The sequence below is a fragment of the Callithrix jacchus genome, chromosome 2, assembly GCF_049354715.1.
Source record: "Callithrix jacchus isolate 240 chromosome 2, calJac240_pri, whole genome shotgun sequence".
NCBI classification, from domain to species: Eukaryota; Metazoa; Chordata; class Mammalia; order Primates; family Cebidae; genus Callithrix; species Callithrix jacchus.
In genome coordinates, this window is record NC_133503.1 from 2,734,876 (window position 1) to 2,747,703 (window position 12,828).

The 12,828-nt window shown below is 47.6% G+C and overlaps 1 protein-coding gene across 2 annotated transcripts; it reads right to left on the reverse strand.

Annotated features, from left to right (window-relative positions):
* Positions 1 to 3,303: 3,303 nt before the first annotated feature.
* Positions 3,304 to 9,801, reverse strand: MRPS17 (mitochondrial ribosomal protein S17). 2 transcript variants are annotated; one of them, XM_008984147.5, is made up of 3 exons: positions 9,753 to 9,801; positions 8,522 to 8,661; positions 3,304 to 4,965 (listed from the first exon to the last, which is right to left on the reverse strand). In XM_008984147.5, the coding sequence occupies exons 2-3, from the start codon at positions 8,642 to 8,644 to the stop codon at positions 4,696 to 4,698; spliced, it is 393 nt and encodes a 130-aa protein (XP_008982395.1). In that variant the 5' UTR covers positions 8,645 to 8,661; positions 9,753 to 9,801; the 3' UTR covers positions 3,304 to 4,695. The 2 variants fall into 2 exon arrangements, with proteins under 2 accessions (XP_008982395.1, XP_008982396.1); XM_008984148.5 differs by having other exon boundaries at positions 9,318 to 9,801.
* Positions 9,802 to 12,828: the final 3,027 nt, after the last annotated feature.

Consider the following 12,828-nt stretch of genomic DNA (forward strand, 5'->3'; position numbering starts at 1 on the left):
CACCACGCCCAGCTAATTTTTGTATTTTTAGTAGAGACGGGGTTTCACCATGTTGACCAGGATGGTCTCAATCTCTTGACCTCGTGATCCACCCGCCTCGGCCTCCCAAAGTGCTGGGATTACAGGCGTGAGCCACCGCACCCGGCCTAGGTGTCATTTATCTTTTTAATGGTGCTTAATTTATCTTTGATGGTGCTTAAGTACCCTGTTTTAATACCTCAGTGATACTTAGGTATCACATATTTTAATGCTTCAATGGTACTTAGGTGTCATTCATATTTTAATACTACAATGGTGTTTATATATCATTTATATTTTAATAATTTGATGCTACTAAGGTACTATTCATATTTTCACATGCTTCATATGTTTATAGTTTAATACTTCATTGGTACGTAAGCATCATTTATATTTTAATATATTTATAAATGACTGTTTATAAATGTTTAAATATTTAAACCTTTAAAATATTTTAGAGATGGTTTGGACTCCATCCCAGAGCTGGTGACACGTGTCGCCATATGCCAGAAGCAGCGCTTGGAGATGCCGGGTACTTTTCTACAAGTTCTGGGGTACATGTGCAGAACGTGCAGGTTTGTTACATAGGTACACGCGTGCCATGGTAGATTGCTGCACCCATCAGCCCGTCATCTAGTTTTTAAGGCCCGCATGCATTAGGTATTTGTGCTAATGCTCTCCGCCCTCTTGCCCCTCACCCTCCGACAGGCTCCTGTGTGTGACGTCCCCTCCCTGTGTCCATGTGTTCTCATTTTTCAACTCCCACTTATGAGTAAGAACAAGCTGTTTGGTTTTCTGTTCCTGTGTTAGTTTGCTGAGAATGATGGCTTCCAGCTTCATCCATGTCCCTGCAAAGAACACGGACTCATTGTTTTTATGGCTGCATAGTATTCCATGGTATATATGTGCCACATTTGCTTTATCCAGTCTATCAGTGATGGGCATTTGGGTTGGTTTCAAGTGTTTGCTATGGTGAACAGTGCTGCAATAAACACACGTGTGCATGTGTCTTTATAGTAGAATAATTTACAATCCTTTGGGTATATACCCAGTAATGGGTCAAATGGCTTTCCTGGTTCTGGAACCTTGAGGAATTGCCACAGTGTCTTCCATGATGGTTGAACTAAGGCAGTATTTCTCTTAAGCTGCTTATTGATGATATGCACTCTCAAAGCTGACTACTACTCACAGATGTCACACTACTCAAGTGTGTTTTCAAAATCTCTGGTTACTCCTTGGGTTTCTAAGCCTTCCCCTCAACTGTATAGATGGTATTCTGGTGTTTTCTTGAACTTTCTATCACAGAGGAAAAGCCAGGGTCAGTCTGATTTTCTTTCAGTTCTAAGTACTTTTCTCAGATGCTGGCATGGTTTAAAGTTTTCCAGCATTTCAATACATATTCTACCAGGATATGTCTGTATGAGGATCTTTTTTTTTTTTTGAGACGGAGTTTCGCTCTTGTTATCCAGGCTGGAGTGCAATGGTGCGACCTCGGCTCACCGCAACCTCCGCCTCCTGGGTTCAGGCAATTCTCCTGCCTCAGCCTCCTGAGTTACTAGGATTACAAGCATGCGCCACCATGCCCAGCTAATTTTTTTGTATTTTTAGTAGAGACGCGGTTTCACCATGTTGACCAGGATGGTCTCGATCTCTTGACCTCGTGATCCACCCGCCTCGGCCTCCCAAAGTGCTGGGATTACAGGCGTGAGCCACTGTGCCCAACCAAGTGTATTTTTAATATCATTGATTTGATTTTTCTATGGTATCGGTCTTGCCTCACTTCCATGTGGATATTTAAATCCTTTTTGATTTATTGCAAATCTTATGTAACACATGATGCTCCCCTCCCTATGTCCATGTGTTCTCATTGTTCAATTCCCACTTCTAAGTTAGAACGTGTGGTGTTCAGTTCTGTTCCTGTGTTAGTTTGCTGAGAATGATGGCTTGCAGCTTCATCCATGTCCGTAAAGGACATGAACTCATTTTTGTGTGTGTGGGAGATGCCCGATCCTTTCACGGACCCTTGCAGGCTAAGCAGTCCTACAGCCCCACCTGCCGGAGACCTGGACAGTCTAAGATGCTTCCCTTTCACTCACCTACCCTGGCACCAGTCCTACCTTGCAACTTGTCCTTCAGTCCTTCCCTGCACAACTCAGTTTGGGTCTTAGGACCAGTCTTTGAACTGCAATCCCCCCACCTCTAACCTGTCCCCTTCCAGTCCCTTTCCTCTGCCTAGAATGCCCTTTCCACCCCCTCATCTACTGGCCTGAGGACTCTTGCTTCAATGCTTACTTCTAGCACCATCTCCTCTCTCCTGGGAAGTGACCTTCAATTCGCCCTCAGACATGTCCTGTTTGCCATGGAAGCAACTGTGCGTCCCTCCCCAACTAGATTCATCCCTGAGGTGGGCAAGGCCTGTGATCATCCTGGAAACTCTGCGCTTATACATGTATCAAAGCTGGATGCGGTAGCTCACACCTGTAATCCCAGCGCTTTGGGAGGCTGAGATGAATGGATCACCTGACATCACGAGTTCAAGACCAGCCTGTCCAACATGGTGAAACCCCGTCCCCACTAGAAAGACAAAATTAGCTGGGCATGGTGGTGGGTGGCTGTAATCCCAGCTACTTGGGAGGCTGAGGCAGAATTGCTTGAACACAGAAGGCAGAGGTTGCAGTGAGCTGAACTCGTGCCCTTGCACTCCCACCTGGGTGACAGAGCAAGACTCCCATCTTAAACACATACGAGCCGAGATTGAAATATCCCCCCATTAGTTGGGCACAGTGGCTCATGCCTGTAATCCCAGCACTTTGGGAAGCTGAGGTGGGCAGATCACTTGAGGTCAAAGGTTCGAGACCAGCCTAGCCAACATGGGGAAACCTTGTCTCTAACATAAAAAATTAGCTGGGTGTGGTGGCACACACCCAGCTACTCGGGGAGGCTGAGGCAGAAGAATCAGTTGAAACCAGGAGGTGGGAGGTTGCAGTCAGCCAAGATCGTGCCACTGCACTCCAGACTGGGCAACAGAGGAAGACTCCATCTCAAAAAAGAGAAAGAAAAAAAAAAAAAGAGATATATTCCCCTATTCTCTAAGGGTCAGAAAATGGAAATATACTGCTCAATGCTTCCTTAAGTCAAAATCTAAGTTGTCATGGTGTATTGATGAATAGCAACAGAACTCACCCTCCATCTCAAATGCCAGTGGGAGAAGTCCTACAACTCAATGTGTCAGATTTTAGGGACTGACACCTATTTAATCTAGCCTAGGGTGTAAGAAAAGTGATACAGAATTGTAAAATTTTATTTTCCACACATCAACATTCTTATTAACGCAGCTTGATCGAAAAAATTCTGACCATAAGCATGTTATTTCCCCTTGGAACTGATGAAGTCAGAAAAAGATTTCTTTTGCATATGTAGCATCAAAAATATTCACTTAATGTGGCCTTATCTGTTTATATTAAAAGGCATTCTTCCAGCCAGGCACAGTGGCTCACGCCTGTAATCCCAGCATTTTGGGAAGATGCTGTGGGTGGATCACCTGAAGTCAGGAGTTCGAGACCAGCCTGACCAACAAGGTGAAACCCCGTCTCTAATAAAAATACAAAATCAGCTGGGTGTGATGGTGTGTGATTGTAATCCCAACTAGTCGCGAGCCTGAGGCAGGAGAATCACTTGAACCCGGGAGAGGGTGGCTGAGGTTGTGGTGAGCCAAGATCATACCATTGCACTCCAGCCTGGGCAACAAGAGCGAAATTGTCTCATTAAAAAAAAAAAAGGCTTTCTTCCTTCAAAATAAAGGTTCTAAGGTAAGTTCAAGATTCCTTTGAATGAAAAAAAGAAAACTGGCTGGGCACAGTGGCTCAGGCCTGTAATCCCAGCACTGTGTGAGGCCAAGATGGGCAGATTGTTCCCAGGAGTTCAAGGCCAGCCTCAGTAACACAGAGACTCTGTCTCTAAGAAGTTTACAACAAAAATCAGCCAGGTGTAGTGGCACGCTCCTATGTTCCCAGCTATGCAGAAGGCTGGGATGGAAAGACGCTGGAGCCAGGGAGGTGGAGGCTGCAGTTAGCCAAGATCACACCACTGCACTCCAGCCCAGGTCACAAAGCGAGACCCTGTCCCAAAAACAAAAACAAAACCTTCTAAAAACAGTGAGCTTACAAAATGCAACAGACCGAGAGGCACACTTAGTGTAACATGAAGTATGTCACAGAGCAGGTACATGACCATAGACCTCTATGAAAAACCATAATGTTGGGAGGCCGAGGAGGGTGGATCACGAGGTCAAGAGATCGGGACCATCCTGGTCAACATGGTGAAACCCGTCTCTACTAAAAATACAAAAAATTAGCTGGGCACAGTGGTGCGTGCCTGTAATCCCAGCTACTCGGGAGGCTGAGGGAGGAGAATTGCCTGAACCCAGGAGGCGGAGGTTGCGGTGAGCCAAGATCGCGCCATCGCACTCCAGCCTGGGCAACAAGAGTAAAACTCCGTCTCAAAAAAAAAAACAAAGAAAAAAGAAAAACCATAATGTGCCCTTTACTTCATTCGCTTTTAGCTATTTCATAAACACCACAGAGAAGTTAGCGCAGTTTGAGACGAAACAGAAAACATTCTTTTTCCGTAACATAAACATGGCAATCTTTCCCTTCAGCTCCTTCTTCCACTCCCCCGTCACTGTGCTGCAGAGATGCTGAGTTCTTCCAGATTTTTGGTTAGCTGGGTGGCTTCTGAACTCAGTGGACTCTCCAGGTAGGCAGTCCCTGCACAGGGTTTTCCTGTCACTGGATCTATGACTTTTCCAACTTTGAAAACGATCTCGGCCAGTTCATGTTTCACGTGCTTTGTACGTGGAACAGGTAAGGCTCTGAGAAGCACAATATCTCCAACTGTGCACTGCTGAAGGGCGTCGTGAGCAAAGTAGGTTTTCCGCTTATTATAATACTGTTGAGAGAGGGAGAGAAACAAATTAGTAGTTCCTATCCGGGACTTGGTGAGGCAATAAGCAATAGAAAAAGTAATGCACAGAAAACAAGGCAGGGTAAACCTGCCTTGGGTAAACATAAGACACTTAAGGAGGCTTCTAGCACAAAAATTAAAGCCTGAACGATATAGTGAGACCCATTCTCTACCAAAAAAATTTGCCAGGCATGGTGACATGCTTCTAGCCCCAGCCACCTAGAAGCTGAGAGAGGAGGACTGCTTGAGCCCAGGAGTTTGAGGATGCAGTGAGCTGAATCAGGCCACTGTACTCCAGCCTAGGAGACAGAGATCCCATCTCAGAAACAAACCCTGGCCGGGCGCAGCAGCTCACACCAGTAATCCCAGCACTTTGGGAGGCCGAGGCAGGAGGACTGCCTGAGGTCAGGAGTTCAAGACCAGCCTAGTCAACATGGTGAAACCCCCGTCTCTACTAAAAATACAGGGGCCGGGCGCGGTGGCTCAAGCCTGTAATCCCAGCACTTTGGGAGGCCGAGGCAGGTGGATCATGAGGTCAAGAGATCGAGACCATCCTAATCAACATGGTGAAACCCTGTCTCTACTAAAAATACAAAAAATTAGCTGGGCATGGTGGTGCGTGCCTGTAATCCCAGCTACTCAGGAGTCTGAGGCAGGGGAATGCTTGAACCAGGGAGGTGGAAGTTACAGTGAGCTGAGATCATGTCACTGCACTCTAGCCTGGGTGACAGAGCAAGACTCCATCTCAAAAAAAAAAAAGAAACCCCACAAAATTAGCTGTTTAATTTTTGGAAAATAGGATGATGCTTCCAGAGTTGATCTTATCCCCAAGCTTTCCAGACCATTCCTTTCAGTACTGCTCTTCCATCAGCGACACTCCCTTCTATGCCATTTACAGTCCTCCTTCCCACTGGAGCGCTCCGTCAGCCTGTAAGCATGCTACGCTCACCACTAGCTGTGGGAGTCACTCACCCACTCCACTCTGAGCTCAGTGTTTTCCCACCATAAAATGAAGCTCTAATACCTGCCCCTCTAAAGTTATCAAGACAATTCAACATTATAATATACATCAAGCACTTAGTTCTATGCCTGGCTCAAAGTATTGCAAATAAACTAAAATGACAACTAGAATCACCTGTTCTATTTATTCACTAACAGAGTTTCAGCCTTGCTGCCCAGGCTGGAGTGCAATGGCGCCATCTTGGTTCACTGCAACTTCTGCCTCCAGGGTTCAAGCGATTCTCCTGCCTCAGGCTCCCAAATAGCTGGGATTACAGGTACCCACCACCATGCCTGGGTAATTATATATATATATATGATATATGTATTTTTTTAATAGAGATGGGGTTTCACCACGTTGGCCAGGCTGGTCTCGAACTCCTGATATGAGGTGATCCACCAGCCTCGGCCTCCCCAAATGCTGGGATTACAGGTGTGAGCCACCGTGCCCGGCCTAGAATCACCTATTCTTTATAACAAACCTGCTGTCGCAGGTGTTCCCATTTTATATATGAAAAAAGCAAGTTCAGGGAGGTTAAGCAATGTGTGTAGCTGGTAAAAAAGAGTCAGTATTCAAACTAAGGTCTCCCAAGGTCAAGAATCAAGCAGTCACTCTTCAGCTTGCTCCTGTTTCTAATCCTTGACAATGAACAGCATCTCCACCCACCTGTGTGCTGAACCGTGGCTAGGAAACCATCCTTGGCACCTGTCAGTCCCCTGGTACAGCAAACAAATCAACCACTTTGTCCTTTCTTCCTAAAATGTTTTTCCCACTCCATCCCCACTGTATCAACTTTAGTTCAGGCCCTTATTTCCATCCTAGATTTCTGCAGTGGCCTCTTTGCCCCTTCCCTTAACTCCAGTCTTCTTCCCTACCCGTGTTTCCAAGTCTGTCATCTCTTGGCTTTAAGCAGGGATCCGCAAACCTCAGGGCCACACCAGCCCTCAGGGCCGCAGACCGAGCGCATTCAGTGGCCTGTCAGAACAGGGCCGCACAGCAGGAGGTGAGCAGCAGGTGAGGCAGCATGAGCATTCCCGGCGGCACTCTGCCTCCTGTCAGATCAGCAGCAGCATTAGATTCCCGCAGGAGCACAGACCCTACTGTGAACTGTGCATGAGAGGGTGTTGGGTTGTTCGCTCCTTATGAGAATCTAACTAACGCCTGATGATCGGAGGTGGAACAGTTTCATCCTCCCCCTGCCCTATCTCCACAGAAAAACTCTTCCCTGAAACTGGTCCCCGGTGCCAAAAACTTTGAGACTGCTGGCTTAAAGGATGAAATCTAGCTCCTTGGGAAGCTGATGCACAAGAATTGGTTGAACCAGGAAGTTGCAGTGAGCTGAGATCACACTACTGAACTCCAGCCTGGGTGACAGAGCAAGACCTGGTCTCAAAAAAAAAAAAAAAAGAAAGAAAGAAAGAAAGAAAAAAAGATGAAATCCAAAACACAAAAGACCCTTCACAGTCTAGCTCCAACTGTCCTTGTCATTCATTCAAGAATGCCACCAAATGCAAAGCTCTAGGCTCAATGTTGCCAAGCCACTGTATGTTCCTACAGAATATCATGCTCTATCATGGCCCAATAACTAAATGAACTTCCACAAACCACTCATTATAGCTGAAATGACTTTCCCCCACCCAGTCCTCTGGATAAAACTTTTTTTTTTGTTTTTACATGGAGTTTCACTTTTGTTGCCCACGCTGAAGTGCAGTGGCGTGATTCAGCTCACGGAAACCTCTGTTTCCCAGGTTCAAGCGATTCTCCTGCTTAGGCCTCCTGAGGAGCTGGGATTACAGGCACCTGCAACCATGCCAGGCTATTTTTTTATTTTTATTTTTAGTAGAGATGGGGTTTCCCCATGTTGGTCAGGCTGGTCTTGAACTCCTGACCTCAGGTGATCCTCCTGCCTTGGCCTCCCACATTGCTGGGATGACAGGAGTGAGCCACTGCGCCCCATTGGATAAAATCCTTTTTCAGATTCAGCTAAAATGTCTCTTAATCAAGGTCACTCTCCTATAGCACCCAGAGAGGAAAGAATGAGATGCCCTGTTCCCACAGTACTTTTTTTTTTTTTTTGAGATGGAGTTTCCCTCTTGTCGCCAGGCTTGAGTGCAATGGCTCACTGCAACCTCCAGGGTTCAAGTGATTCTCCTGACTCAGCCTCCAGAGTAGCTGGGATTACAGGTGCGTACCACCCTGCCCAGCTAATTTTTGTATTTTTAGTAGAGATGGAGTTTCACCATGTTGGCCAGGCTGGTCTCGAACTCCTGATCTCAGGTGATCCACCCACCTCGGCTTCCCAAAGTGCTGGGATTACAGGTGTGAGCCACCTCCTCCAGCCAGTGCTTTGCATACAGAAGGACTATAGCAGTTAGAGTGGATTGACATTAACTCTAATTTATGCCCACAGATCAGCAGACTGCCTGGCTGAGAGCAGATGAAACACAAGAGAACTCCACTGAGAGAGAAATGTTTGTTGCTCAGGATCCAGGACGTGTTGGCAACTTACCAGAGCCACCCGGAAACAGGAGTGTTTCTCACCTTTAGTAAATAGGGATCCAGAACAAGCCTGGTCACTCTCACTTTAGCAGTCTTCTGCATTTTCGTCCCAATCACCTTCCCCACGACCCATCTGGCATGGACGGATGAACGAACTACGGACATTATGTGGCTCTGGTCACCTGAAAAGCAAATTCCGAAGTCTCATGTTTTGGTGGTTATAATGTCAAATGAATCTTGTCACAAGAACTGTCCAGGGTAGTTCAGAAAGTTTTTTCTTTTTTGTTCCCCCCTCAACCCAGACACAGCTTTTTTTTTTTAAGCTTTCTTGAATCACCATTTTATTATTTACTGATTTTTTTTTTTTTTTCTTGAGATGGAGTCTCGCTCTTTCCCCCAGGTTGCAGTGAAGTGGCGCGATCTCGGCTCGCCGCCTCCGTCCCCGGGTTCAAGAGATTCTCCTATCGCTTGAACCCCGGAGGCGGAGGTAGTGGCGAGCTGAGATCGCCCCACTGCACTCCAGCCTGGGCAACAAGAGCAAAAAAACTCTGTCTCAAAACAAACAAACAAAAAAGAGATTCTCCTACCTCAGCACCCCGAGTAGCTGACGCTACAGTCCCGCGCCACCACGCCCCCGCTAATTTTTGTATTTTTAGTAGAGATGGGGTTTCGCCATGTTAGCCAGACTGGTCTCGAACTCCTGACCACAGGTGATCCGCTCGCCTCAGCCTCCAAAGTTGGGATATACAGGCGTGAGCTACCACGCCCGGCCTGAATCACCATTTTAAAGATGCTCCCACGTTCCCCATACCCAACCTCTCATCTTTATAGCGCTTACAAAGCAGTAACTTTAACTTCGCCAGGCCTCACGTTCCGCTCTGCAAAATGGGCCTATTTCGCACGAGTGCTTTGAGAATTTGACCCACAGAACGCTCGATACCACGGATGAGCGCTGGCCATGACCGGTCCCTTCTCTCTCCACCCCGCTGGGCAGCTTCTCCCCACAGGCTCGGTCCGGGTGGCACTGGGCGGGGCCACAGCGGTGTCCCCGTCTCCGCCCCAGCGACCGAGGACTGGGGGCAGCGTTTGGGATCAATTCATGAATCCATTCCGCCGGGCTTTGGGAAGGTTGCGGTGATTCGTCCCCTAGACCTAGACCTGGACAACTCTGAGGTCAGACGACGCGGTTCGCTCTCAGGGCTCTCACGCGACGGTGCCTCGGGTCCCCCTGCAAATCCTCCCCCGGCAACAACACCCCGGAGCCCGCGCTCACCTCCGCCACAACTCCGCAGCCACCTGCCCCGAGGAGCGCCGGTCGCAGCGGGATGGCGTCACGCCGTACGCACTGGCTCCGCCCCACGCCGGCCCTCTCCGGGTGCGCCGGCCTCCTTCGCAGTGGGCGAGTCGAAGGCAGGACCCCGCCCACTCTCCCTTAAAGGGACCCGCGGCAGCGCTGACTTCCTTTCCAACGTGGCCGGCGGGTGGGCAGCGGCGCAGGAGGTTGTGGACTGTTTTTTTTTTTTTCTTTCTTTCTTTCTTTTCTGTTCTTTTCTTTCCTTTCACGGAGTCTCGCTCTGTCGCCCAGGCTGCTTTTCTTTCTTTGTTTTCCTTGTTGACTTGGAGGCTCGCTCTGTCGCCCAGGCCGGAGGGCAGTGGCGCGATCCCGGCTCACTGCAGCCTCCGCCTCCCGGGTTCAAGCGATTCTCCCGCCTCAGCCTCCCGAGTAGCCGGGACCACAGGCGCGCACCACCACCGTGCCCGGCTCATTTTTGTATTTTTATTAGAGACGGGGTTTTGCCACGTTGGCCAGGCTGCTCTCGAACTCCCAACCTCAGGTGATCCGCCCGCCTCGGCCCCGCAAAGCGCTGGGATTACAGGCGGGAGCCGCCGCGCCCCGCCGGACTTTCCCTTTTTCTATTGCATTTGGTTTCCTCTTTCTCTTTCCTTCTTTTTTTCTTTCTTTCTTTCTTTTATTTTTCTTTCTTTCTCTCTTTCTTTCCTTCCTTCCTTTCTTCTTTCTTTCCTTTCTTTCTCTCTTTCTTTCTTCTTTCTCTCTTTCTTTCTTCTTTCTCTCTCTCTCTTTCTCTCTCTCCTCTTTCTTTCTTTCCTTCTTTCCTTTCCTTTTCCCTTTCCTTTTCCCTTTCCTTTTTCCTTTCCTTTTCCCTTTCCTTTTCCCTTTCCTTTTTCCTTTCCTTTTTCCTTTCCTTTCCTTTCCTTTCCTCTCCTCTTCCTCTTCCTCTTCCTCTTGTGACCTCCCAGGCATCGGAGGAGGCCTTATAAATCAAAGGCGCCTCTATTCATCAAAGGTCCGAACACTGGAAACTTGTAAACGCTGAGATTGACACCATGCGGTCATAAGAAAAGAAGGAAATCATGTTTTTGGCAGCAACGTGGATGGAAATGAAGACCGTTATCCTAACTGAAATAATTCAGAAACACAGTCAAACACTGCATGCGCTCACTCATAATTGGGAGATAAATGATAGGTACACACGGACGGGAATAATCCACCCCGGAGACTATGAAAGGTGGGAGAGTAGGAGGGGAGTGAGGATTGAAAATCACCTATTGGGGGTCGGGGGTGGTGGTTCACGCCTGTAATCCCAGCACTTTGGGAGGCTGAGGCATGTGGATCACGAGGTCAGGAGTTCAAGACCAGCCTGGCCAAGATGGTGAAACCCCCTGTCTACTAAAAATACAAAAATGATCCGGGCTGGTGGCAGGCACCTGTAATCCCAGCTACTGGGGAGGCCGAGGTGGAGAATTGCTTGAACTCGGGAGGCAGAGGTTGAAGTGAGCCGAGATCGTGCCATTGTACTCCAGACTGGGCGACAGAGTGAGACTCGGTCTCAAAAAAAAAAAAAAAAAGAAAAAATTACCTGTTGGGTACGATGTTCAATATTTGGGCAATGGGGACACTAAGATGCAGACTCCACCTCGATGCAATACATGCATGTAAGAAGCCTGTACCCATGGCCGGGCGCAGTCGCTCACGCCTGTAATCCCAGAACTTTGGGAGGCCGAGGCAGGTGGACCACCCGAGGTCAGGAATTTGAGACCAGCCTGACTAACGTGGCAAAACCCCGTCTCTAAAATACAAAACTTAGCTGGACATGGTGGCAGGTGTCTTGTAATCCCAGCTACTCCAGAGACTGAGGCAGAGATCATCTGAACCTGGGAGGGGAGGTTGCAGTGAGCCTAGGTTGCAGACAGAGCCAGACTCCATCTCAAAAACAAAAACAAGTCTGCAGGCCTACCCCCCAAATATAGAAAATTAAAAATTAGGCCGGGCATGGTGGCTCACGCCTGTAATCTCAGCACTTTGGAGGCCGAAGTGGGCGGATCACCTGAGGTCAGGAGTTCAAGACCAGCCTGGCCAACGTGGTGAAACCCTTTTTTAAGAAAAATAAAAAAATTGTTAAAAAAATTTTTTTTAAAGTCACCCGTGCCCAGACAAATTTGCTTCTATTTTTGGCAGCTCCAAGGAGTTACCAGCATAATAAAACAAACTTTGTTCCTGCACGATTCTATCCCTCATCTGAATTGGTCTGCCTTATCTAGCTTCCAAAGAGAATCATTTACAAAATCATGTCTGCCTCCTGGGTCTGTGCATCTCTTACCTATAAAAAGCATATAAGTCTCAATGATCTGGGCCCTTCTTGAGTCTGATAACTTTGTGTATGCAGTTTAAATAAATTTCTATGCCGCCTTGTCCTAAAACATTTTTTAAGTGCTGATATTGAAATAATTACTTTTATCCACTACAGCAAGTAGCTTTTAACATACATTTTTGTAGGTTTTGTGTTCAGTATGATTTTAGGTATTATTTTTGTTTTTCCTTCCGTCCTTCCTTCCTTCCTTCCCTCTTCTCTCCTCTTCCTCCTCCTCCTTCTTCCTCTCTGTCTCTCTCTCTATCTTTCATTTTGACACAAGGTCTCACTGTCACCCGAGCTGGAGAGCAGTGGTGTGATCATGGTTCAGCTTTGATCTAGGAGGCTCAAATAATCCTCCGACCTCAGGCTCCTAAGTAGCTGGGACTGTAGGTACATGTCATCATGCCCAGCTAAGTAAAATTTTTTCTTTCCTGTCCTTTCTTTATTTCCCTCCCTCCCTCCCTTCCTTCCTTCCTTCCTTTCTTTTTTTAGAGATGGGGTCTCTCGAGGTTGCCCTGGCAGGTCTTGAACTCCTGAGCTGAAACAATCCTCCTCCCTTGGCCTCCCAAAATACTGGGATTATAGGCATGAGCCACCAAGCTAAGTGCTATTTCTTTTCTTTTCTTTTTTTAGACGGAGTCATGGTCTTGTCACTCAGGCTGGAATGCAGCGGTGTAATCTCAGCTCACTTCACTT